Source organism: Phyllostomus hastatus, unplaced genomic scaffold (genome assembly GCF_019186645.2).
Source record: "Phyllostomus hastatus isolate PE091 unplaced genomic scaffold, TTU_PhHast_1.1 phas_scaffold_21, whole genome shotgun sequence".
Lineage (NCBI taxonomy): Eukaryota > Metazoa > Chordata > Mammalia > Chiroptera > Phyllostomidae > Phyllostomus > Phyllostomus hastatus.
Window position 1 is genome coordinate 18,257,493 of NW_025334017.1, and position 24,846 is coordinate 18,282,338.

General features: G+C 39.4%; 1 protein-coding gene across 5 annotated transcripts in view; it reads left to right on the top strand.

Annotated features, from left to right (window-relative positions):
* Positions 1 to 24,846, top strand: part of NDUFAF6 (NADH:ubiquinone oxidoreductase complex assembly factor 6) — a 32,828-nt gene that overhangs the window by 4,360 nt on the left and 3,622 nt on the right. For 2 of the 5 annotated variants that reach the window (XM_045861325.1, XM_045861329.1), the window contains exons 2-8: positions 1,117 to 1,216; positions 5,042 to 5,164; positions 9,017 to 9,073; positions 17,436 to 17,538; positions 18,573 to 18,706; positions 19,368 to 19,469; positions 21,432 to 21,488. In XM_045861325.1, coding sequence (XP_045717281.1) covers positions 1,117 to 1,216; positions 5,042 to 5,164; positions 9,017 to 9,073; positions 17,436 to 17,538; positions 18,573 to 18,706; positions 19,368 to 19,469; positions 21,432 to 21,488 — 676 coding nt within the window. Of the gene's footprint in view, positions 1 to 1,116; positions 1,221 to 5,041; positions 5,165 to 5,850; positions 5,971 to 9,016; positions 9,074 to 17,435; positions 17,539 to 18,572; positions 18,707 to 19,367; positions 19,470 to 21,431; positions 21,489 to 24,846 lie in introns of those variants that run through there. The other 3 variants (XM_045861326.1, XM_045861327.1, XM_045861328.1) reach the window with 2 other exon arrangements.

Genomic DNA, 24,846 nt, shown 5'->3' on the forward strand with positions numbered 1-24,846 from the left:
GTGGAATTTTTGTTGCTTGGTTGAGAAGGTGTCTTTCAGGTTTCTTCCCTGTAAACTTAATAAGAATGTTAATTAGTAAGTAGTACATATTTTGTGAGGAGATACTTTAATACTGTGTAAGTATCCCATTCCTATCCAGCTTTCACCTGTTTAACATTTCCAGATGTTTATTGATTTTTTTGTGTATGAGTCATTTCTTACTTTGATAGTTATCAAATGATGATTTTTAAAAATACCATCATGTCTTCTAAATGTATCAGTTTGTGTTGTACTGGTTGTGGAGTGTGTCCTTCTCTTCCTATTTATTTATTCTTTCATTTCTATTGATAATAGTCTCATGGAGTCCTGTTATAGTCTGTTACTATCATTATTTTTTTGATGCTTAACTTTTCCCAGACTTGGCCAAAAAAAACTCTGTCATTTTTTTTTTTTTGTCCTTTTGACAAGCTTCTTCATCCTTTGAACATTTCTTTCTATTCAAGAAGATGTTTCAGGCTTATGTTGCATTTTCTCTATCCCAGCTCTGGAGTCAGTCACTCCTCCAAGGGTTTCTGGTTTTCTTCAGTGGAGAAAGGTTTTTAGAAACCAAGATGTAGGCGTTAGGCGTGTTCACTGATACTGGCGCTGGGGCGGGAGGGGTGTCATCGCTTCTAGATTCTCACAGCAGACGCTGCTGGGAAATGCAAGACGTGTGTGTGAGTGCAGGTGCATCACAGTGAGCATGCCCCACACTCCTATGTTGTTTTCTGTCTTTATGTCTTATTTGTTTATGTATTAAAAACCATGATTGGTACTAGTACTTACTGGAACTGTTTTCTTGATTTCTACATTGTTACCTCACTTGAATTAGTACAAAGTGATTCTAAAACAATTAAAATTATAAGTACTATAGAAGTAAAAAAATTGAGATTGATTATTTTTTATTTTTAACTGGTCTGGGATTATGAGCAGATACATTTGTAGTGATTGGAATGAAACAGGCATAGGATATAAGAAATTTCAGGGCTATTTTGAATTGAAACCTCACTGTTTTCAGATATTCTGGTCAGTATTGTTTTGGTGTGCAGTTTGGAAGTCAAAAGTAACTGTCCTTTTTTTTCTCTCTCTCTGTCGTAGGAAGCGAGATTATGAAGGCTACCTGTGCTCCTTGCTGCTTCCTGCAGAGTGCAGAAGCTCTGCTTTTGCCCTGAGAGCCTTCAATGTGGAGCTCGCTCAGGCTGGTATTAAACTACCTTAATTATTTGCAAAAATGCTGATATAATGTGTTTAATGCTGAACAGTAAAGAAGTACAGTTGTAATTTATATGTTAGATGTGTTTAAGGTCTCTGCTGCTGACTTTTTTTTTCTGTTTAGGCTTAACAACTCAATTCCAAAAAAAACCTAGCTAATGAACTTACTGTTTTTAGAAATATGATTGTGGAATTTTTTTCTTTTTCTAAGGATATTATAAAATTATACAATTAACATTGTACATTTGTCTGTTAATTGGATAGGTTAATCAGAGTATTACTGCTTCTCCTCTCCAACATTTGCATATAGCAGTTTTTTGAAACATTAAACAATTTTTTAATATTTCAATTATAGTTGACATAGAATATTATTAGTTTCAGGTGTACAACATAGTGATTAGACATTTATATAACTTACAAAATACCTTGATAAATTTAGTGCCCATCTGACATCACACATGGTTATTGTAATATTACTGACTACATTCCTTATGCTGTACTTTACATCCCCATGACTATATGTGACTACAAATTTGTACTTCTTAATCCCTTCACCTTTCTCACCCATGGCCCCTAAGCATCCTTTGATGGAAGGAAACAATGTGAGTGTCCTCTGATGGAAGAACGGATAAAGAAAATGTGACGCGGTGCCTGTGTGCGCACATACACACACTTCCTGGAATGCTATTTGGTCATAAAAAAGGAAATCCCGCCATTCACAACAATGTGGATTGACCTTGATGGCGTTATACTAAGTGAAATAAGTCAGACAAAAGTCACATACCACATGCTCTCGCTTATATGTGGAATCTAAAACAAGACAAAACAACACAAAGCCCCAGATGTGTAGATATAGGGACCAGGTTGGTGATTGCAAGAGGCAGGGGTAGGAGGTGGGTGAAATGGGTGCTCAGAAGGTAGAAGCTTTGTTACGAATGAGTAAGTCCTGGGGATGTCATGTTCAGCATGGTGACTGTGGTAGATACTGTATTGTGTATTTGAAAGTTAGTTAGTAGAACTTAAAAGTTCTCATCACAAGAAAAAAAAGTTTGTAACTGTGTGATGATATGTTAACTGCACTTATTGTGGTGATTATTTCACAATATGTACATGTACCAAATCATGTTTTACACCTGAAACTAAGATACTGTTATATGTCAATTATATCTCAGTTTTTAAAAATTTACCCCCTACATTTAGAATGCATTGGCGATTCTTACCTGAACCTGACAAGGTCATTCTTAATTAGTAGTGAGTGAGGGTGACTGTCTAATAATCGTTAAATAATTACTCGGTGAGTGAGTAAAGGAATGAGTTTATCTAAAATGTACATGCTGGACTTCCGGCAAGATGGAGGAATAGGTGGACGCATCGTGCCTCCTCGCACAACCAAGATTAGAACAACAATAATTTACAGATAGAATATCACTCAGAACTGATAGGATTTATCTGAATGGAAGTTGGACAGCCAAGAAGTTGAAGCAAACCCGTACATCCAGACCGGTAGGAGACGACGAGCTGGGCGGGCGCGGGGCTGGCGTGGGTCGGCGGCGCGCGGAGGTCGGGGAAAATTTGGCGCGAAATCAGCGCAACAGCCATCCGGGGCGCCAGAACGCAGCGGTGATCCCTGAGTACGCAAGCTGCGGCGGGCGGACCCTGTGGAGCAGCGATTGTGGACCAGGGCAGAGCTCGCAGCCCAGGATCACAAGGAAGGGCCTGAGCCCGGGAGAACGAAACTATTGCCATTGTCCCCTCCCGCCCCCGCCCCCGCCCACACATATAACGTCACAATCTAGCGACCAGGGTGCCCAGCCCTGGTGAACACCTAAGGCTCCGCCCCCCATCGTAACAAGAGCGACCAGAGACAGGGAAAGACATAAGACATGTATCCAACAGAACAGATCACTCCCCCAGGACTCATCCTTTTGAGCGACCAAGAAATAGCCAATCTATCAGATGCACAGTTCAAAACACTGGTGATCAGAAAGCTCACGGAATTGGTTGATTTTGGGCGCAATTTAGATGAAAGGATGCAGGTTACCATAAAAGAGATGCAGGAAGATACGCGGAGGAGAGCCAATAGTGAAAGGAAGGAATCTGAGTCTCAAAACAATACAGTGGACCAGAAGGAAGATAAAATCAACCAAGCAGGAAAGCATGATGAAATAAGAATTCAAAAAATCGAGGAAAAGCTTAAGAGCATCCAGGACACCTTTAAACGTTCCAACATCCGAATTATAGGGGTACCAGAACAGGAAGGAGAAAAGCAACAGATGGAGCATGTATTTGAACAAATAATAAAGGAGAACTTCCCCAATCTGGCAAAGGGAACAGTCTTCCAAGAAATCCAAGAAGCTCAGAGAGCCCCAAAGAAGTTGGACCCAAGAAGAAACACACCAAGGCACATCATAATTACATTAGCCAAGGTAAAAACGAAGGAGAGAATCTTAGAAGCAGCAAGAGATAAGGGGGCAGTAACCTACAAAGGAGTTCCCATCAGACTGTCAGCTGATTTCTCCAAAGACACCTTACAGGCAAGAAGGGGCTGGAAAGAAATATTCCAAGTCATGAAAGACAAGGACCTACATCCCAGATTGCTCTATTCAGCAAAGCTCCCATTTAGAATGGAAGGGAAGATAAAGTGCTTTTCAGATAAGGTCAAGTTAAAGGAGTTCATCATCACCAAGCCCTTATTTTATGAAATGCTAAAGGGACTTATCTAAGAAAAGAAGATAAAGAAAAGACATGGATAGTAAAAGGACAGCAAACTCACAATTATGAACAACCACACCTAAAGCAAAACCAAAAGAAACTAAGTAAACAACTAGAACAGGAACAGAACCACAGAAATGGAGGGCACATGGAGGGCTAGCAGCAGGGGGGGGGGTGGGAGGAGGAGAGGGGGGAAAAGGTATAGAGAATAAGTAGCATAGAATGTAGGTTGATAATAGATAGGGGGGAGGGCAAGAATAGTACGGGAAATGTAGAAGCTAAAGAACTCATAAGAATGACACATGGACATGAACTAAAGGTGGGGAACGTGGGTGGGAGAGGGGGTACAGGGTGGAGGGGAGAGAAGGGGGAAATGGGACAACTGTAATAGCATAATCAATAAAATACATTAAAAAAATGTACATGCTGTAAAGTTTACTTTCTGTGGTGTACGGTTCTGTGGGTTTTGAAGGATGTGTTCACCACAGCCACCCGGACTACTCCAGCCACCAGGACACCCCCCCACACATCCCTCTGTCCTCACCTTGCCTCCCCCCATAATCTTCCCGTGTCCTTCTGATTCCTGGTTGCTTTGCAGTTCATCCCAGATAAACTTTTCCATCTGTAAACATTTCAGTATGTAGCTCTGAAAGATAACTCACTTAAAAAAGTAACTACAATGTCACTATCATACATTAAGAATTTAAGAGTAATACCTTAATATCATTAAACATCTAATGTTCAGATTTTCCCAGCTGTGTGTCTCTCTCTTTAAATCAGGATTTGAATAAAGTCCACATGTGATGACTGATCTAGTTCTTAAATTTCTTTTTAAGCTAAATGTTCCCCCTCCTTCTCTTTGTATTTTTCCTGCAGTTGTTTCCTAGAATCTCTCCTATTTTTGAGTAAGCATCAAATAATTGGCAGCTTTTACTTAGGAGACTCATAATGACAACAGTTTAACTTCAAGGGAGCATTAAAACAAATGCATAGAATTAAACTTAGTTTTTGGCTAAATTATGTGATCATGTGGTCACAAATACTGATTTTTGAGACTGTAGACAGCGCATTTATTGAAGTTTTTAAACCTTATTTATAGATTAAGGATCTGGTTTCCGAGAAAACAATCGGGCTGATGCGAATGCAGTTTTGGAAGAAGACCGTGGATGACGTGTACAGTGACAATCCACCGCATCAGCCTGTGGCCATTGAACTGTGGAAGGTAAAGACCATTGCTGCTTTTAATTTCTAAGACTTTTATTTGAGCATACTTTTTGATGCATACAATTTGGGTAATAATGATGGGCAATCTATCCTGAAAATATTCTTGGGCTCATGTAATGTTCAGATATACGTTAGTCAGTTTGGACAGAAGAATTTAAATCATCCACCAATAATTTGCACAGATCTTTGGTGTGTTTCTCTATTGAAGGAGAAAAGGGATCTGGTCTCTTTATGTTATAAATCATTTCCCACATACTTGGTTGCAGAATTTAAACCCTGCACCTTTTGAAGCAATGGCAGGTACACTTCCTGTTCTACCTGTGAAGGGAGATGTGCTCTCATTATTGTCCAGACACAGATTTGAAACAGCCTTTCTAGTTTGATAGAATTGCCTATTTGTTGATGAATTTTAGGTATTAGAGAATAGAAACCTGTGGGCTAGAATATTACTTGTATAGTTGGATGTGTGTTATAATTCATTTTTCATTAAAGAAGTTATGTGGATCCCTCATGCATAAACAGCCATACATAGTTTAGAAATATGCTAAATTATGGATGGAGGAAGGGAATTAGGTGCCTTTTGTTACTGATTTGTGTCCCCACTGTAAAATGATGAGAGCCAAAAGACGGTTTTTGGAGCAGGAGCCGCTGACAGACCTGACACAGTGGTACCCCTCTTCTCAGGTCTGCACCAGCAGAGGCAGACCCCATTTCGGGGTCCCAGATTGACTCCACAGAGCCCCAGTAAGGACGGAGAGCCAGGCCCCCCACCGGGGACTGAGAAGAGACAGTGGATGGGAAGCTGTGAGTATTAGACTAGCTGTTTACCTCTATTCATCCCACTTCAACAACTTCAACCTTGAATCAGTTTAGAGGAAAGTTTCTCTAAAAGCCAGAAACTTTCTGTTTGTTATTTTATACAAACCCCTGACTACAGTACAGGTTTATGCTATGACCTGCGTGGAAGGTTCTGACCTTTGTCAGGAAACACAGAAGATCTGAAATTCCTTTAACACAATTTTCTCTCTCCTAGGCACTTCTTTAAAAAATAAATAAAAAGACATCTGAATTACAGAATGTTTACATGTGTGCCAACGTGTACAGTTTTATAGTAGCTCCTTACTTCGTGATGATTAACGTTGGCCAGCTTTTCGATACGACCAGTGCTGAAGGTTAATACGAATATTTGAAAGAAGCCAGTAGTGTTGGAGGCATCTGCCCTCATTGTATCTTCTTTACCCGTCCTTATCCTGCAGGAGCAGGTGCTCCTTGTACCACCGCCCAGTGAAACTTCCCAGTGGTTCTCTGGGAGGGTCAGGATCTTTAGAAGACTAAACAGGGAAGTGGCGACAGAGTGTTGTCTAGAGAGCACTTTTCCTGCTGCACTCTTTCACTGGTGCTTTTATGGTGCAAAATAGTTGAATATCTGTAATTTCTTTTACATTTCATATAGGTTTCTCTATTTCTGTGTTCATTAATATTTTATGTTTATAGCCAGGGTTTTTATTCTATTTGACTTCTGTTTCCAAAGTTTCAATACCTTATTTAGCTGGTTTTCAGTTTCTAACAAATATTTATTTTTTATGTTGATTTTTTATTTCCCTCAGAATTAAATGAAGAACTATATTTTGTGGTCAAGGAACTCCAGCTGTTATAACTTCAGTCTTCACTAAATAAGAGTCTGGCTTTTCAGTGGTTAAATATTTACCGAGTACTTTTATGTTCCAGGGATGGTGTTTGATGGTGTGGTTACAAAGATCAAGCGTACCCAGCCCCACTTAGACTCGTACAGATCAGGACTCTGTACAGACTGAGGAACCCGCAGCTGATTCCTAGGATTCAGGAGGGAGGCTTGTGGGGCGTCCTCCTTTGTAACAGCAGTAGTGCTGAGGGCACGTGGGGACCACTGTCATCAGCCCTGTTGGCTTCTGTTAGGTTTCTGCCAAGCAAAGTGGGCTCTGTTCTCCACTCCCTCACCCTTTGTCATGTAAATGTGTACTGATGAGTGTGCCTTTACATTTTTGTCAGTGACATCATAGAGTCTTAGTTGACGTACAGGATGTTCCTAAGACTTTATGTTTTAGGACTGTTACTATTGTGAAAATGTATCATTCTTAGTGTTGATTTATCAAGAAAGCAAGTGTTTTTAAAGTGTTAGAAAAGCTTCAAAATTAAAAATAGTATAATGAGAACAACTCTATACTCTACCCAGATTTACCTATTGCTAACAGTTTATTCCATTTGTTAATCATTCGTACTGTTCACTCACGTGTCCATGTGGGCCTGTGTCCTCTCTTTCTCTCTGGACAGATAGATAGATGTATATGTACTTTCACACTTCTAATGTTTTTTCTGAATCACTTTTGAGTGTAAGTAAATATATCATGGCCTTTTATCCCTAAATAGTTCAGTGAGTATTTCCTAAGAATAGGGACGTTCTCTTATATAACCAGAACTGTTATTCACTTTAGTAAAACTAACTTTGATATAACACTTCCATCTAATTTTCCATTCATATTTCAATTTCTTCAGTTGACCCAATAATGTCCACTGTAGTGCCTTTTCCCCCCAGTGTAGGCTCCATTCTGGGGTCAGGTGTTGTTTGTCGTGTGTTTTTAGCCTGCTCCAATCTGGGACGTCTTTGCAGCGGTTCTTTGTCTTCTGTGACAGTGACATGTTTGAAGAGTATAGCCCCTCTAATTTTTTTTCTTTTTATAGAGCATTCCTCATTTGGGACTCGTCTGATGTTTTCTCATCATTAGATTCAGGTAGTACACTCTTGGTTGTAGTATGCATAGACGATGTCTTCCTCTTAGGGCGTCACATCTGGAGGCCAGTTTTGTGCATTTGTTCTTCATTGGCATTGTTACTTTTCATCATCCAGTCAAGATGTTTTCCCACTGTATAATCCACTGTATAATTCCTCTGGCAACTCGAGGAAAATGCAGATATCCTACTCATTAATTTCCCGTGAAACTTAGCATTCACTTATGGTTCTTGTCTGATTCAGTCTTTACTAGTATGATTGCAAAATAATACTTTTCCAATTCCAATACTCTGTCCACATTTACCAGTTGGCACTCTACTATAAGTGAGAGCTCTCACTCTTGTATGTATATTTATTTATGTATTTATTATTATGGACTCATGAGTTGCTATTTTTGTAATAGTTTACAAATCATTTTATTATGCTTAATTATTTTGCTGTTCAAATACTCCTGGATTTAGACAGTAGGACCCCTTTAACTGGCTTCTGTGTCCTTATGACATGCCTCTCATATTTTTTTGAGCACTTTCTATTTTCTGGCACAATAAAATATTCTAGGGTCATCTTGAGTCTCACTTGCCCCACCTCTGGAAATCACCCATCTGTCTGGAGCTCTGCTTCTTTGGGAAAAATACTTTCAGAGATCAAGATCTGGGCACCAGGTGTGCTCTCTCCCACTGGAGTGTCTTTGCTTGCTAAGATAGTACCGTGCCTAGCAGATTATTTTCTTTGGAGTTTTAGTTACTCTGTTTTTTTAGAGTAGTGGTTCTTTTCATTAATTAGAATCTTTATTCAATGGAAAGAAGTTTGTGTGTAATAAGTAAGCATAGATGTCAGGGTATATCATGTAACAAGCTCAGTATTTAATTTAGTGGAAACATTTTAAATGTATTATCTTGACTTGGAAATGTTTTGAAATGTTTTCTACGGACATTTTCTTTTTTCCTGGTATTTCTTTAACACAGCGGTCTATCTGGTGATGAGTTATGACAAATGTTCCCTTACCTAGTTTTGTATTTATCTAGGTCTGCAGAAGTCATTTCTAATACTTTCTAAAAGTTTATAATACTCTTGTTTTTTTAGGCTGTCAAGAGACATAATCTGACTAAAAGATGGCTTATGAAAATCATTGATGAAAGAGTAAGTTGAAATTGCTTAAGTTTTTTCTTCCTTTTTTAATCCTGAAGCTAATTTTCATTAAAATTTAAGTAGTCATAGACATGCCTTTATGTATACTCACTGTTTGGATCTCCGTGCAAGTTGTAGAGGGAATAAGGAAAGTCTGATGGTTCTAGTGAATGGAATCCTATATTAAGTTCTTAGAACTGAGTTCCATTGTAGTTTCAACCAAGCCTGCAAATTGCTCAATGACCTGGACTAACCTGTGTAATCTCTGACATGTTGTTCGCTCAATGTCCTCATTGGTCTGACCTTTATCATGCACTGTTGTCATGAAAATGTGAGTTTACTTACCTTTATGTGGATATAATCCATTAATAACCATAAGCTATAGCAATAATAATATAAACCAAAATGAGATAATGGCTTAGCCTGAAGAAAAATTGCTCAGTTGACCTATAGAGTTAATTAGCACTAAGGAAATCTTTTTTTCAGGTGTCTCCTGTTTTGATGATATAAACAGAATTAGAGGACTCAAGACAGAAATAACTTTTCTGTTCTATGGAAAATAACTCTTGGCATATGTAGGGAAGGGTATTTAAAAGTAAAAGACTAGGATCTCTCTCCCCTCATTGATTTATAGATTGAGCACAATGCCTATACAAATTCCAGCTGCCTTTTTTAATGGAAATTGATGAGCTAATCCTAAAGTTTATATGGAAATGCACGGGACCCAGAATCACCAAACCAATCTTGAAAAAGAAGAACAAAGTTGGAGAACTCATATTTCTCAATTTCAAAACTTAACTACAGAGTTACAGTAATCAAACTGTGTGGTATTGGCATAGGATAGACATATAGATCAATAGAATAGTATTGAGAGTCCAACAATAAACCCATATATTTTTATGGTCACATGGTTTTTGACAAGTGTGTGAAGATAATTCAAGGGGAAAGAAGAGCCATTTCAACAAATGCTGGGGCAGCTGGATAGCCACATGCAGAAGAATGAATTTGGACTCCTCCCTTATGCCATATATAAAAATTTAACTCAAAATGGATCAAAGACTTAAGTATAAGAGTTAAAATTGTAAAACAAGAGAAAGCATAGGCATACATTTTTGTGACTTTAGGATGGGCAGTGATTTTTTAAATATGATAACAAAAGCACAAGCAATAAGAAAATATGTAATTGGACTTCATGAAAATTAAAAACGTCAAGAAAGTGAAAAGACAATCCATAGAATAGGAGAAAGAATTTGCTAGATATATATTTAATAAGGGACTAGTATCTAGAATATGTGAAGACTTCTTACAACTCAACAGTAAAAAGGCAAATAATCTAATTTCAACATAGGCAAAGGATTTGAATAACCATTTCTTGAAGGTAGGTATACCAATGACCAATAAGCAACTAAAACAATGTTCAGTATTTTTTCATTGGGGAAATGCCAATCAAAACCATAATGAAATATCACTCTACACCCATTGGGATATATGTTGATTACAATAAAAAAGATGTTGGTGAGAATGTGGAGAAAGTGGAGTCCTTCATATATTGCTGATGGGAATGTAAATTGGTACAACTATTTTGGAAAAATTTGGCAGTTATTAAAAAAATTAAAGTTACCACAGACCCAGCAATTTCACTCTTAGGTTTATACCCAGGAGAAATGGAAACATATGTCCATACAAAACTTGTACACAATGTTTATAGCAGCATTATTCATTTATAGTTCCAAGAGAGGGCCCTTGCCGGGTGCCTCAGTTGGTTAAAGTGTTGTCCCGATACACCAGGGTTGTGGATTTGATGCCTGGTCAGGGCACATACAAGGAGCAACCAATGAGTGCATAAATAAGTGGAACAACATATCGATGTCTCCCTCTCCCTCTCTCTGTAAAAGTAATAAATTAAAAAAAGAACCTTAAAAAAATAGTCCATAAGTGGGAATAACTCATACTCTGTCAATGAATGAATAAATACAATATGATATATTCGTACCATAGACTATTATTCATAATTTTTTAAATTAAAAAGAATGAAATAATGGGAGATCGAAGATGGTGGCAGAGTCAGTGGAAACTATTATCCATCTCCTCCCAGGACCAAACTGGAAGTACAACTAAAATATAGAGAAATCAGCTTGAATAACCAACTGAAGACTAGCTGAAGAAAAGTCTTAAAACCAAGGATTTACAAAAGAAGCCACATTGAGACTGGTAAAGAGTGCAGAGACGCAAAAAAGGCTGGCCCCACTTGCACTGGCAGTGGCTGAGGTTCTGGAGGTACATCTCAGTTTTGGGCAGCTTCCCCTTGGTAAGCATGGGACCTCAAGACCAAGCTGGGCCCCACATCCAGAGCTCCAGAGTCTGGAACAGGAGCTCACATAACACCTGGCTGTGAAAAGCAGAGGTGTTTCTGTCTACCAGGGAGATATGGGAGTCTGCTAGGAACTCAGGTACCCTCTTAAAGGGTCAACACACAGTATGTCCTTCATAGCCATTCACCCTGTGCTCCGCTCTGGTGGTGGGAGGGCGGAGCAGACTAGAGTTGTGCATAGAGAGACTGGGGTTTGTGGCACTGGGAAGAGAGCAGAGGGGTAAACTGCCAGGATCCCCTGGGCTGAGTTACTCCACGCTCTGCAGATGCTGTCTCAGGTGGAGCATGCTCCTCAGTGCAGCATCAGCCTGGGGAAAACCAATTGTTCCATCCTCTGGTCTCCATGTTGCCCTCCCCTGTGGGGCTTCCACTCTGCTAAGGAGTCAGCAATGGGGTATAGAGGTCTGGGCAGAATCTGGGACATTCTGAATTGTGTGGCTGGGGCAGGAGCCACACCCCCCAACTTCCCCCATACCTGAATGGCACCTTTCCTTTTCTCGACTCCCAGTGGCCCCTCCCTCCTGGATCAGGCCCCTGGCAGGATCTGGGACACACTGAGTAGCGTGGCCCTAGGATAGGAAATTTTTCCCTCACATACCTGACTGGTGCAGAAGCTTCCATTCACATGGCCAACTCTTGGTCTGTTTAGCCTGCCAAACTGCAGGCCTCACCCTGATGACGCCCTAAGACCCCGCCACACCACAAATATGTGTGAGCACCCAGTGAGTGTCAGATAGATCTGGTATATATCCTGGGGCATTTGCTGAGTGGCTTTAGATCCAGCACGGGCACCAAGATTGAACGCATATAGATCTGGAGAACACCTCTTGCCCCTATCTGGTTACTCACTGAGAACCTATTGCAGGCAACTCGAGTACCACCGGAGGCTTTTAGTGACTGAGTCTAGCAGGCAGCTGGCAGGGGGAGGCAGGCGGAAGTGGACCTCGGGGTTCCTAGGGACTTTTGCTAACCTGCTCCATGGTCTAGTGCTGGTGAAAGCGAGCCTTGGTGTGCAGCTTGATCCTTCCTGTGCACATTCAGGCTCAACAGAGGCAGCCACAAACTATGGACTGCTTTGTAGCTCCAAACAGGTTGCCGGGGCCAGTCACAGTCAATGCCAACATTGACCACCATAAAGGCCCCACACCCATAGGCAAGCTTCAGACAACATCAGAGCAGGATCCAATTAGCCTGACAAGTGGCGTATCTGAAAAGGTCTTGGCAGACACGATATTCTGCTGAGGCAGATACCGCTTTGAGTGGTTACCACCAGCACAGCAGCTTGTTCATTGTGGTTGGGGTTGCTCCTCACCATCAGCCAGCCTGAGGGTTGACCTCACACACAAATAGGCCAAAGGCAATCAAGACTCAGTTACAACAGGAGGGCCCACATGACCCACACAAGGGACATTCCTGGAATACCCAGTTCAGGTGAAGGAGACTGTGCCACTGGGCCCCATATGACACCTACTACATAAGGCCACCCTGGTGAGAGTGGGAGTCATAGCAGATCTACCTAATGAAGCTATATTAGGTAGATACGCAAAATATCCAAATCAATAATGTGATTGGTGAAAATGAAATTTTTTTTATTTTTCAGAAAAAACCATATGGACTTTGTGGCCAACCCAATAGTTTCAGGGACCTTTAGAAAGCATAACAACCTCTGTATTATATGGGTACCAGAGGAGGAGAGAGAGAACACAGGATCAATAACCCATTTGAAGAAATGATGACTGAAAACTTCCCTAACTTGCTAAAAGATACACAAGTCCAGGAAGCAGAGTCCCAAACAAAGTGAACCCAAAGAGGCCCACAGCAAGACACATCATAATTAAAATGGCAAAGGTGAGAGAAGGAGAATCTTAAAAGCAGCAAGAGAAAGATAGTTACTTACAAGGGAGCTCCCATTAGATTGTCAGCTGATTTCTCAACAGAAACATTTCAGGCCAGAAGGGACTAGCATGAAATATTCAAAGTGATGAAAAGCAAGGACCTAAAAACAACACTGCCTTACCCAGCAAGTCTATCTTAAGTTTGAAGGAGAAATAAAGAGCTTCCCAGACAAGGAAAAACTAAAGGAGTGTGTCATCACCAAATCAGTATTACAAGAAATGTTAAAGGGTCTTCTTGAAGAAGAATGAGCAGGAGAAGGGGGAGGCAGGAGGAAAAGGGAAGAAGACAGAGAAGAGGAACATAATGATAAAGAATAAAATGGCAATAAATATATACCTATCAATAATCACTTTAAATGTGAATAGTTTAAATGCTTCAGTTGAGAGGCATAGAGTAGCTGAATGGATAAGGAAACAAAACCCATACAGATGCTATCTACAAGGTACCCACCTCAGAAGGGAAGATACACAGAGACTAAAAGTAAAGGGATGGAAAAAGGTATTTTATGCAAATGGAAATAAAAAAAATGTTTGAGTAGCAATGCTTATATCAGACAAAATAGACTTTAAAACAAAAGCTATATAGTAAGAGACAAAGAAGGACACTACATAATGATAAAGGAAACAATCCAAGAAGATATAACCCTTATAAACATTGATGGACCTAACATAGGAGCACCTAAATATATAAAGCAAATGTTGGTGGACATAAAGGGAGAGATGGACAATCATACTAGGGGATTCTAACACCCCTTGATACTAATGGATAGATCTTTCAGACAAAATCAATAAGGAAACAGCAGCCTTAAATGACATACTAGATCAGATGGGTTTAATTAATGTTTTCAGAGCATTTCATTCCAAAGCAGCAGAATATACATTCTTTCCAAGTGCAAATGGAACATTTTTGAGGCTAGACCACATGTTAGGACACAAAACAAGTCTCAATAAATTTAAGAAGACTGAAATTATATCAAGCATATTATCCAACCATAATGGTGTGAAACTAGAAATCAGTCACAAGAAAAAATGTGAAAACTACACAAAGACATGGACACAAAATAACATGTTACTAAACAGTGAATGGGTCAACAATGAGATCAAGGAAGACATCAAAAGATACCTGGAAAATGAAAATGAGAACACAACAACCCAAAATCTGGGGGACACAGCAAAAGCAGTACTAAGAGGAAAATTCACGGCGTTACAAGCCTACCTCAAGAAACAAGAAAAATCTCAAATAAACAAACTAACTTTACACTTGAAGGAGCCAGAAAAAGAGCAACTAACAAAGCCCAAAGTGAGTAGAAGGAAGGAAATAAAGATCAGAGCAGAGATAAACGATATAGAACCTAAAAAAACAATATAAAAGGTCAGTGAAACCAAGAGCTGGCTCTTTGAAAAGATAAACAAGATTGACAAACCTTTAACCAGACTCATCAAGAAAAAAAGAGAGGATCAAAATGAAATCAGAAATGAAAAAGGAAGAATAACAACGGACACCAAAGAAATACAAAGGATTGTAAGAAAATACTATGAACAACTGTATGCTAACAAATTGGGCAATCTGGACAAAATGGATAAATTCCTAAAAACATATCATCTTCCAAAACTGAATCTGGAAGAATCAGAGAATCTGAGTAGACAGATTATAACTAGTGAAATTGAAGCAGCGATCAAAAAACTCCCTACAAACAAAAGTCCTTGACCAGTGGCTTCACAGGAGAGACTAGCACCTAGCCTTCTCATACCAGAAAATTCAAGAGAAGAGAAGACTCCCAAGCTTATTTTACGAGGCCAGCATTATCCTAATTTCAAAACCAGATAAAGACACTACAAAGAAAAAATTACGTACCAGTATTCCTGGTGAACATAGATGCTAAAATTCTCAACAAAATGTTAGTAAATTGGATCCAGCAATACATTAAAAAGATCATACACTATAATTAGGTGGGATTTATTTGGGGATGCAAGGTTGGTACAATATCTGCAAATCAATAAATGTGATACACCACATAAACAAAGTGAAGGATAAAAATCACATGATAATAGCAATAGATGCAGAAAAGCATTTGATAGAATCCAACACCCATTTATGATAAAAACTCTCAGCAAAGAGAGAACATACCTCTACATAATAAAGGCATTACATGACAAACCCACAGCCAGCATCATGTTCAATGGGCAAAAACTAAAAGTGATTCCCTTAAGATCAGGAACAAGACAGGGAACTGCTTTCACCTCTTAGTCAACATAGTACTGGAAGTACCCAGTGCCCATCAGTAGATGAGTGGATCACAGAGCAGTGTACAGCTACAGAACAGAATACTACTCAGCCATAAAAAAAAAGGAAGTCTTTTTTACAACAGCATGGATAGACCTTGAGAGTATTATGCTAAGGGAAATAAGCCAGTCAGAGAAAGATGAGCACCATATGAGTTCACTTACATGTGGACTCTAATGAACAAAATAAGCTAACAAAAAAGCAGACTCATAGCTGTCAGAGGGGATGGGGTAGGGGCCTGGCTGAAAAAGGTGAAGGGATTAAGAAAACAAACAAACAAACCCAACCTGATAGACAACAGTGTGGTCATTACCAGAGGGAAATGGTGGGGGGGGGGAGCAGGAGAAGATAAAGTGGGGGTAAGTGGTGATGGGCAGAGACATGACTTGAGATGGTGAAAACACAATACAACATACAGATGATGTATTATAAAATTGTACACTTTAAACCTATATAGTTTCATTAACCAATGTAACCCCAATAAATTCATTTCAAAAAAAAGAATTAAGTACTGATGGGTGTTCCAACATGGATGAACCTTGATTAACTTGTTAATTGAAAAAAAGCCAGATAGCCCTGGCTGGTGCGGCTCAGTTGGTGGGAGTATTGTCCCATAAACTGAAGGGTGGAGGGTTTGATTCCTTGTCAGGGCATATGCCTGGGTTGCAGGTTCAGTCCCCAGTCAGGGTGCATGTGAGAGGCATTGGATCAATTTTTCTCACATTGATAATTCTCTTTTCCTCCCTTCCTCGCTCTCTAAAGTCAATAAGCATGTCCTTGGGTGAGGATAAAAAAACTAAGGAAAAAAAAAAAGAAAGAAAGATGCCAGAAACAAAAAGCCATATATTTTATAAAATGCATTTTATAAAATGTCCAAAACAGACAAATCCAGAGTAACAAAGTAGGTAACAAACCACCTAGTCAGGAGATGAGGGGAAGGGAAATGGGAGGTGACTGCTTCATGGATACAGGATTTCTCTTTGCGGTGATGAAAACCTTCTGGAATTAGATAATGGTGATAGTTGTACAGCTTGGTGAATATACTGAAAACCACTGAACTGTATGTATTTTAAAGGGGGAGATTTTATGGTATGTGAATCATATATCTTCCCCCCACCCCCATCCTCCCAGGATCATTGCTGGTGTCAATTTCTCCTGATAGAAGAGGAGGGAGTGTATAACCTTGACAATAGAGTCTGCGTTAATGTATTATTATAAAAGTGGCTAGACTTTACTAGGATTCACATTTTTCTGTTTCTTGAGTAGAGTGACTAGAGTTTGTTCAGTTCATCAGTCCTGTTACTTTACTGAGCATGGTTTGTTTTGGGGGTGGGGGGCTGGTTATGAGTCTCCTTTGTGTTTCTGGGCACGCTTTCCTTATTGAGAGCATGGGCTTAACTTTAGGCATATTATTTAATGTGTTTGTGACTGAGTTTCTTCACCTGCAAAATGGAAAAATGTGTTATTTTGTTACCTTTTGGGGAATGCTAGGATTAAGAAGATAATGTCTAAAGTGCTTAAAAGCAAGAGCTCAGTAAAGCCAGTTCATGAAAACTCGGGCTTTTGAAGGAGTGAAACGTTTAGCCAGCCCGTGTTCATGTGATTTATGCACTGGGGTTCATCCCGAGGTGTTACTGTGAGGGGTGACCCGTAAGATCGAATGTCTAGAACTTTAATATTTTAATTTTATTTTAACTTTACTGTATACTAAATGATATATACTTAATATTTTTTTTATTTTTATTTAGCTCTTATGGGCAAAAAATCTTGTCTTTATAAATTTTGATAACTGAGCAGGTTTGTTTGCCTTTTGTTTGACTGTAGGAAAGAAATTTGGATGACAAAGCATATCGTAATATCCAGGAATTGGAAAATTATGCTGAAAACACACAGAGTTCTCTTCTTTATTTAACACTAGAAATACTGGGTAAGGATTTTTTTTCATTTTCATATTTCTCTTTATGAATACAACAACTTTCATACTTCATTCTTTCATAATTTGACAAGCTAACCAATTTAACATTGAAGTTTTTTTCATTGTTTGTAAAGAAACAGGTTTTGGATTCTTTTTTCTTTTTCTTTTTTTTTTTGAGCAAGAAGGTGAATATATGTCTTTCTTTGGAGTGCAGACTGATCAAAATACTTAGGCTCTAATAAAAGTACTTTAGCTACCTCATGGGAATGCTGTAATTAGTAATCTGGTAATTGCTGTGATTTTGCTTTTTTAAGCATCTCCAGCAAATTGGAAGGCTTGTAGCTGTACTCTTCCTTCCCTGTCAGTGCTACTTCCCCACGTTAAAAAAAGTAGAAGAAACAAACCTGCATTTCTAAGTTTTTTGAAACTCTTCTTTAAAAGACAAAAACAAACTAATGTAGATGGTACTTTTTCTCCTCTGACTTTATTCTAAGTTGGTGAGGTCTTATTGTAATGAGGAAATCATTTGGGACAAGGACAATCTATCCATTTGAAGAAGGTAATATATCTTATGTCACCCTCAAAGAATAACTAGTACAAGTCCCTATTGAATTTCCCAGGCCTGTTCTTTCTGCACATTTGGTGCAAGTTTGCCAACACAATGAAAGGAGGGAGCAAAGAGCAGAATGTTTGCTAAGCATCTACTTAAAATGAGGTCGTATGGAAATTGCACTGAGAAGAAGAAATGAAAGACTTGTAATGTTTTTCCATGATAGCTGATTAAAATTCCCAGTGTGTCCTTAGTGTGCTGAAGTCTGAGGAAAACTGTTGTATCTAAAAGTTGGAGTTCAGCAACCTGCTGGTGTAAAGGGTCTGCTTGTTTTCATGCCCAGTGATACCTGTAGATCCTGTTTTTCAGATTTGGGTGAGCTAGGATCAACAACTAATTTTACTTGTTTAGGTGGTTTCTCTTTGCTGCTTCTGTTGACTTGTTAGGCACTGAAAGAGAAAAGAGCAGCCCTGTTGTTTAATTTCTGAAACCCTAGGTATAAAGGATCTTCATGCAGACCATGCTGCGAGCCACATTGGGAAAGCACAGGGCATTGTCACTTGCTTGAGAGCCACGCCGTATCATGGCAGCAGAAGAAGGGTGTTTCTGCCCATGGATATTTGTATGCTGGTAAGGCTGCTATTTGTACGCTCTAAATAATTTGCCTCAGAAATATGGGAAAGATGTTGTTTCTTGGTTCTTGCTTAGTCTAGTCAAGTAACTGTTTTGAAAAGAATGCATACTGCTTTTTGCTCCTTGGTAATTGAGTGAGAATTTTTATCAGTCTGGCATTTTAGGTGTCTGGTGGAGCTATGAGTAAGAAAGTCTGGAGAACCTTACTTGGCGTAGCTTCATGTTGATGCCTTCCTTCCTTCCAAGCAATTACAGTAATTATTCCTAATGGTCAGGTTAGCCTGTTTTTATTTTAAAGGAGGAAGTAATCCTTAAGAACATTGTTTATGAGAACTTTTATTTTCTGTATGAGATTCATTAGTGTCTGTACTTTTAAACTTCTTATATATTTGTTTTGTTGCTTGTGTATTTTTTTTTTTACCTACAACAGTTGTTAATTACCATCTTGTTGCATATTATTTCAGGAAAGAGTGTGTCCTTATGCATGTGTGTCTATGCATAGACACAGACATACATGCACATATATGTACACATATGTATATTTTTTAAAACAAAATAGGCATTATACTAAACATACTGTTCTCTCACCTGTTTTCTTGAGCTAAGTTAGTTTTAAGTATGCTTTTTGATTGCTAATATAATGTATTTTTCAACACAGCATGGTGTTTCACAAGAGGATTTTCTACGGAAGAAACAAGATAAAAATGTAAGAGATGTGATATATGACATTGCCAGCCAGGCACACTTGCACCTAAAGCATGTAAGTAGCCTTTTTTTTTCCCCCCAAATCATTTAGGAAACTATCGTATCTGCCTAGCAGAGCATAGCATGGTTATACTGTTACCTGCTTCGCAGTCCAAATTCCATCTCTCGTTGAAATCACAGTGGATTTACCTCAGGGACTATTGTACACTTTCTCAGCTTCTAAAAAATCCCCCTTTCTCCCTCTCAGCAGATGTATCCACCCTTCAGTGAGTCACTCAAGCCTGAGCTTCCTCAGATAGGCTCCTCTCTAATCCGGCCACTCCCTATTTCTCTCTTGGGGGACAGGGTCTTTCTGCCTGGCAAGGCTGAGGCCTCTCCCACCTTTCCAGGACCTTGCATCCCCAGCAGTCTTAACTGGTGTTTTCAGTCGGCCTCTCCGACAACTTGCTTCTTTTAGCTTCTCGTTTGTTGGCGCTGCCTTCTGAAGTTACAGGCAGCCTGTGGACCCTTCAGTTTATTTTTCCCTCACAATTAAGCTTTTTTGAATAAGTAAGTGGTGTGTATTCATTGTTACCTCGAGGCCCTCACCACCCTGACACTGTTTGTCATGCTGTAATTTGGCTTCCATCCTGCCTACTCTAATAATAATCACTAGTAAATAATCTCCTTCTGCCACATTTAAAGAGTGTCTGATTTAGGAGAGGGTAGATGTTTGTACATGTGTGTATACACACACACAACAGGGGTAGAATCAACTAGGTTTGATAACTGATTGGACTGTGGCAGAATCAGGAAGAGGGAAATTTGAAGGCTGCACAGAGTTCAGGTAGAGACCGTGATGGTGCCATTCAGAGACTGTAAGAAATGGTACCCTGGGAGCTGGTCAGTGGATTTGAGACTAGCTGCTGGACATCATCGAATACCAGAGGGTTAGAAGGCATGCAGGGAGACAGGCTACTGACGAATGCAGGATCATGACTTTGATGGGAGGTCAGAACTGGAGAGAGAGATTTGGGAACCGTTCACCTGGAAGTCTGTAGTTAAAGCTCTAATATTGGATGGTGTTGTCCAAGGAGAATGTACACCTGGATAAGAGGACCAAGGGCAGAATCTTGAGGCCTAACTCCATGTCCCAGGTACAAAGAGAAAAGGCCATTAATTAGGAAGAAGAAGAAGGAAAGCATGATCAAAGAAGTAGAAAAGCTGAGAATCGTTGTGCTAGAAACCAAGAGAGGAGCAAATTCCACGAAGGGGGAATAGTTAAATTGTGCGTGTTACGGGAGATGAAGGGAAAGAGGGAGGATGATTAGTAAATCATGGGTGATTTGGAAGAGAGTAATGTTAGCAGACAAAGGTAAAACAGAGGGTAGTGTTAAGAAGTGTGTCAGGACGCAGAGGTGGTATCTGACAATAGAAATGAAAACCTGGAAACAGAGTGGACTTGGTGAGTCCAGGATGATGGGCATTGGCCTGGGGGCATCAGCTTCATATCCAGAGTGGCAGGGAGGTGTTAGATAGGTGAGGTTAGAGTCAAGGCGTGGAGGCCTCTGAAATACAAGATGAATAAATAGTTGAGACTCCAGCTGTCAGGGACGTAAGTCAAAGAAAATAAGAATAAAACAATGACTTAAGAATGTTCATTTGGCTGGTTGTGTGGAATAAATTAAAGGTTGGGGAACACAGCGGCAGAAAGACCAGCTAGGACGATCATTAAACAGGCGGTAATGATGACCTAAGCTAGGAAGGTGCTGGGACTTGTTAACCCACTTATTTCTTCATTCACCCTTAACCACAGAGCTAGAGGGTCAAAGTTATAAGATGTTAAAAGGCAGCTGGAAAATGCTAAAGCCAATTTGTAACAAAGAATGGAGTTCTTAATACAGTACTATTTCCTGAGTCCTTAGGCTTAAGAAATGAATTGTAATGTGCAGGAGACGAGAGCTATTTTCTTGCTTTTGAGAGAGGCCCTTGAAATAATTTATATTTCAAGCCAGTTTCCCTTTGTCTTCATTTTTAGGCTAGGTCCTTCCACAAAAGTGTTCCTGTGAAAGCATTTCCTGCTTTTCTTCAGACGGTAAGTAGATTAACAGAGAAGGCCATTTAATTAATGAAGCAGATGTATTTGATCTCTTTTTCTGTTTTATGAGGTTCCCAATGCAATTTTTTACTTTAGAGGCTTTGTTTTTGTTTCTCTTCCTCATGGTGAGCTTTGTTAGTTGTGTTCTATTTTTGGTGACGGTCATGCCTGTATTTCCCAGAGGCAAGTTGAGTGGAGGAGGCAGTAGCAGTGACGGCAGCCAGATTGCATCAGTTTGGGTCTGCTTTGCCACTTACTGGCCATGAGAGTTTAAGGTCCTTAAACGCCATGTTCCTCAGTATACTCATAGGAAAAATGGGAATTGTATGAGAAACTCTCTTGTAGGATTATTATTAAAGAGAGGGAAAGAAACAGTGTGTGGTTGCCTCTCGTGTGAACCCCGTTGGGGACCTGGCCTGCAACCCAGGTATGTGCCCTGACTGGGAATCGAACTGGCGACTCTTTGGTTTGCAGGCTGGCACTCAATCCACTGAACCACACAAACCATAGCAGAACCTGTTTTTAACTTACTCTTTTTTTTTTAAAGAAGCCAGTCTTCTTTTCTTTCTTTCTTTCTTTTTTTTTTTTTTAAGATTTTATTTATTTATTTTTAGAGAGGGAAGGGAGGGAGGAAGAGAGAGAGAGAGAGAGAGAGAGAGAGAGAGAGAGAGAGAGAGAGAGAGAGAGAGAGAAAGAGAAAGAGAAACATCTATGTGTGGTTGCTGGGGGCCATGGCCTGCAACCTAGGCATGTGCCCTGACTGGGAATTGAACCTGCGATGCTTTGGTTTGCAGCCTGCACTCAATCCACTGAGCTATGCTAGCCAGGGCTTAACTAACTTTTTAAGTTAAACTTCCATGAAGGTCATGGACTTTTTGTCTGTTTTGTTCACTTCTGTGAAAAGGGTTGTTCTTAACTCTGGTTGCCCATTAGAATTACTTGGGAAGCTTTAAAACAAACAAACAAACAAACAAACAAACAAAGCAATATTGGGCCCCTCCCCAAACCAATTAAGACAATTATCTAAGAGGTTGAATCCAAAGATTGATACTTTTCAAAAACTCCACCAGTAATTGTAAAGTGCAGCCTGGCCTGAGAACCACTATCTTAGACTAGTGGTTCTCACAGTGTGCGAGTTTTCCTGAACCAGTAATGTGGGCCTTACCTGGAAACTTGTTAGAAATGACCTTGGCTCTAGCTAGTGTGACTCAGTGGATTGAGTGCCGGCCTGCGAACCAAAGAGGTCACCAGTTTGATTCCCAGTCGGGACACATGCCTGGGTTGTGGGCCAGGTCCCCACTAGGGGGCGTGGGAGAGGCAATCACACATTGATGTTTCTCTCCCCTTCTCCTTCCCTTCCCCTCTCTCTAAAAGTAAATAAATAAAATCTTTAAAAAAAAAAGAAAGAAAGAAATGCAGACCTGGGGCTTCACTGAGGCCTTAGGCTGGAGCCCAGCTCTCAGTTTCCACCTTGTGCCAGGGGAGACTGGCGGGACTGCATGGCAATTCCTGAGGGACTGCTACGGTCCACAGCTTCATTCCAGCTGGGCACATCTCTTCTTATTTGTTTTACATATGGGGCCTGCTTTAAGATGCCATATTCAGAAATTGTAATGTCTTTGAGAGATTGCAATGAATTTGTTACATTGAACAGTGTATTGACCATTAGCCAAACTTTCTTTTGAACCAAATCCTAATTTGCAAATGTCTGGTTGAGCTCTAATTTGAGGTCACATTTCATCTGTATTTTAATGGAATTTTCTAATTGTAAAAGGCATACATTCTTATGATAGAGATTTGGACAACATAAAAAGAATATTAGAAGAAAATAACTACCACCTGTAATTCCCGGATGCAGAGACAAAAACTGCTTATTTATTCTGTTTGTTGTTTTTTAATGAATTTTTGTCTATAGTTAAAATCACACTTCATATCTCAATATTCTACTTATCAAGCATTTAACCACGTCATTAAAATATTTATAAATATAATATTTAATGGCTGTGTAATATCCTATTATGTTCCTGTACCTTAATTTCATTAACTATTCCTTATACTTAGATATTATAAAACTAATAAAATGACCATAATGGAATTCTTAGAGATGGAAAGTTAATCTCAATATATTAAGTGATAATAAAAAAGCAGATTACAGAACATTATGAATAGCACAATCCCTTTTTTTAAAATGTAAAAGAAAGTGCACTAAAATATCTTCATTGTTTCTTTCATTCTCTTGACATGTTTCATATTTGATACACATGAATACATGTATCAAATCTACACATGAACATGAATCTGTGTATGTATGCATGAATTATAAAGCATAATATACACTCGTGCTGAACACCCATGAATTCACTACTCAATCCAGGAACTAGAACGTTACCATTGGATTGCACTGCTTCTGCCTTCTTCCTCCAAATAGCTCTCCTTAATTTTGTATTTATTATTCCTTTATTTTTATTTCAAAAAAACTTCTCCCCATTTTCTGTATTCCTAAACAATTTGTTGCCTAATTTTGTTTTTGAGCTTTATAAAAATGGGTCATTTTCTGTTTGTCTTCTAGGTCTCTCACACATACACATACTCCTAAGATTTATTCATACTGCTTATAGCTATAGAGCATTTTTTTTCACTTCAGCATAATATTTCATTGTGTGAAGTTTATCTTTTTTTTTTTGTCAAAGAACTTGTAGGTTTTTTGCTAATATAACACAAGGCAGCTGTGCACATTCATGCACACATCTCCTGTTATATAAGTTTAGGGTTTAAAAAGTAGATACAGAGTTTGTTTGTATGTACACTCATCTGGGAGAAAATCCAATCCTCTTTGTTTTCTTTTTGCTCCTCCAAATACTCTGGAGAACGAATCCACCGGCACAATCACTGTTGGATCACACAGGTTGTACCTCAGAGCTCTAGGGGGCGCTGTGCACACAGACTGAGGAGGGAGGGGTGCCTTTAGAATTGCGCAGGGCAAAACGAAGTGGCTTCTCTGTTTAATAAGGTTATTGAAATAACATAGTTTAGAAATTAGTAGAAATAAGTGAAAACTGTAAAACAAAGAACACCGTCATTGTCGGTGTTTTCCCACCCAGCTACCCCATCACAGTGATAGCTTTAAGTTTTATTTGATGGGGGAAGCATGGGTCACGTTTGTAGGGACCTGTGACTGTTCTCCCTGGGTGCAAATCATTTTCTAGCAAGAGCGTGGAGACCCATTAAACTTTTCCACAATGTAATTTTTAAGCAAACAGCTTGAGCCCCTTCTCATGGCACAGCGCTCTTGTGGTGGTCTTCATTCTCCCTGATTGAAACATCCCTTTTCGTTCTACGGAGTATAGTAATGCAA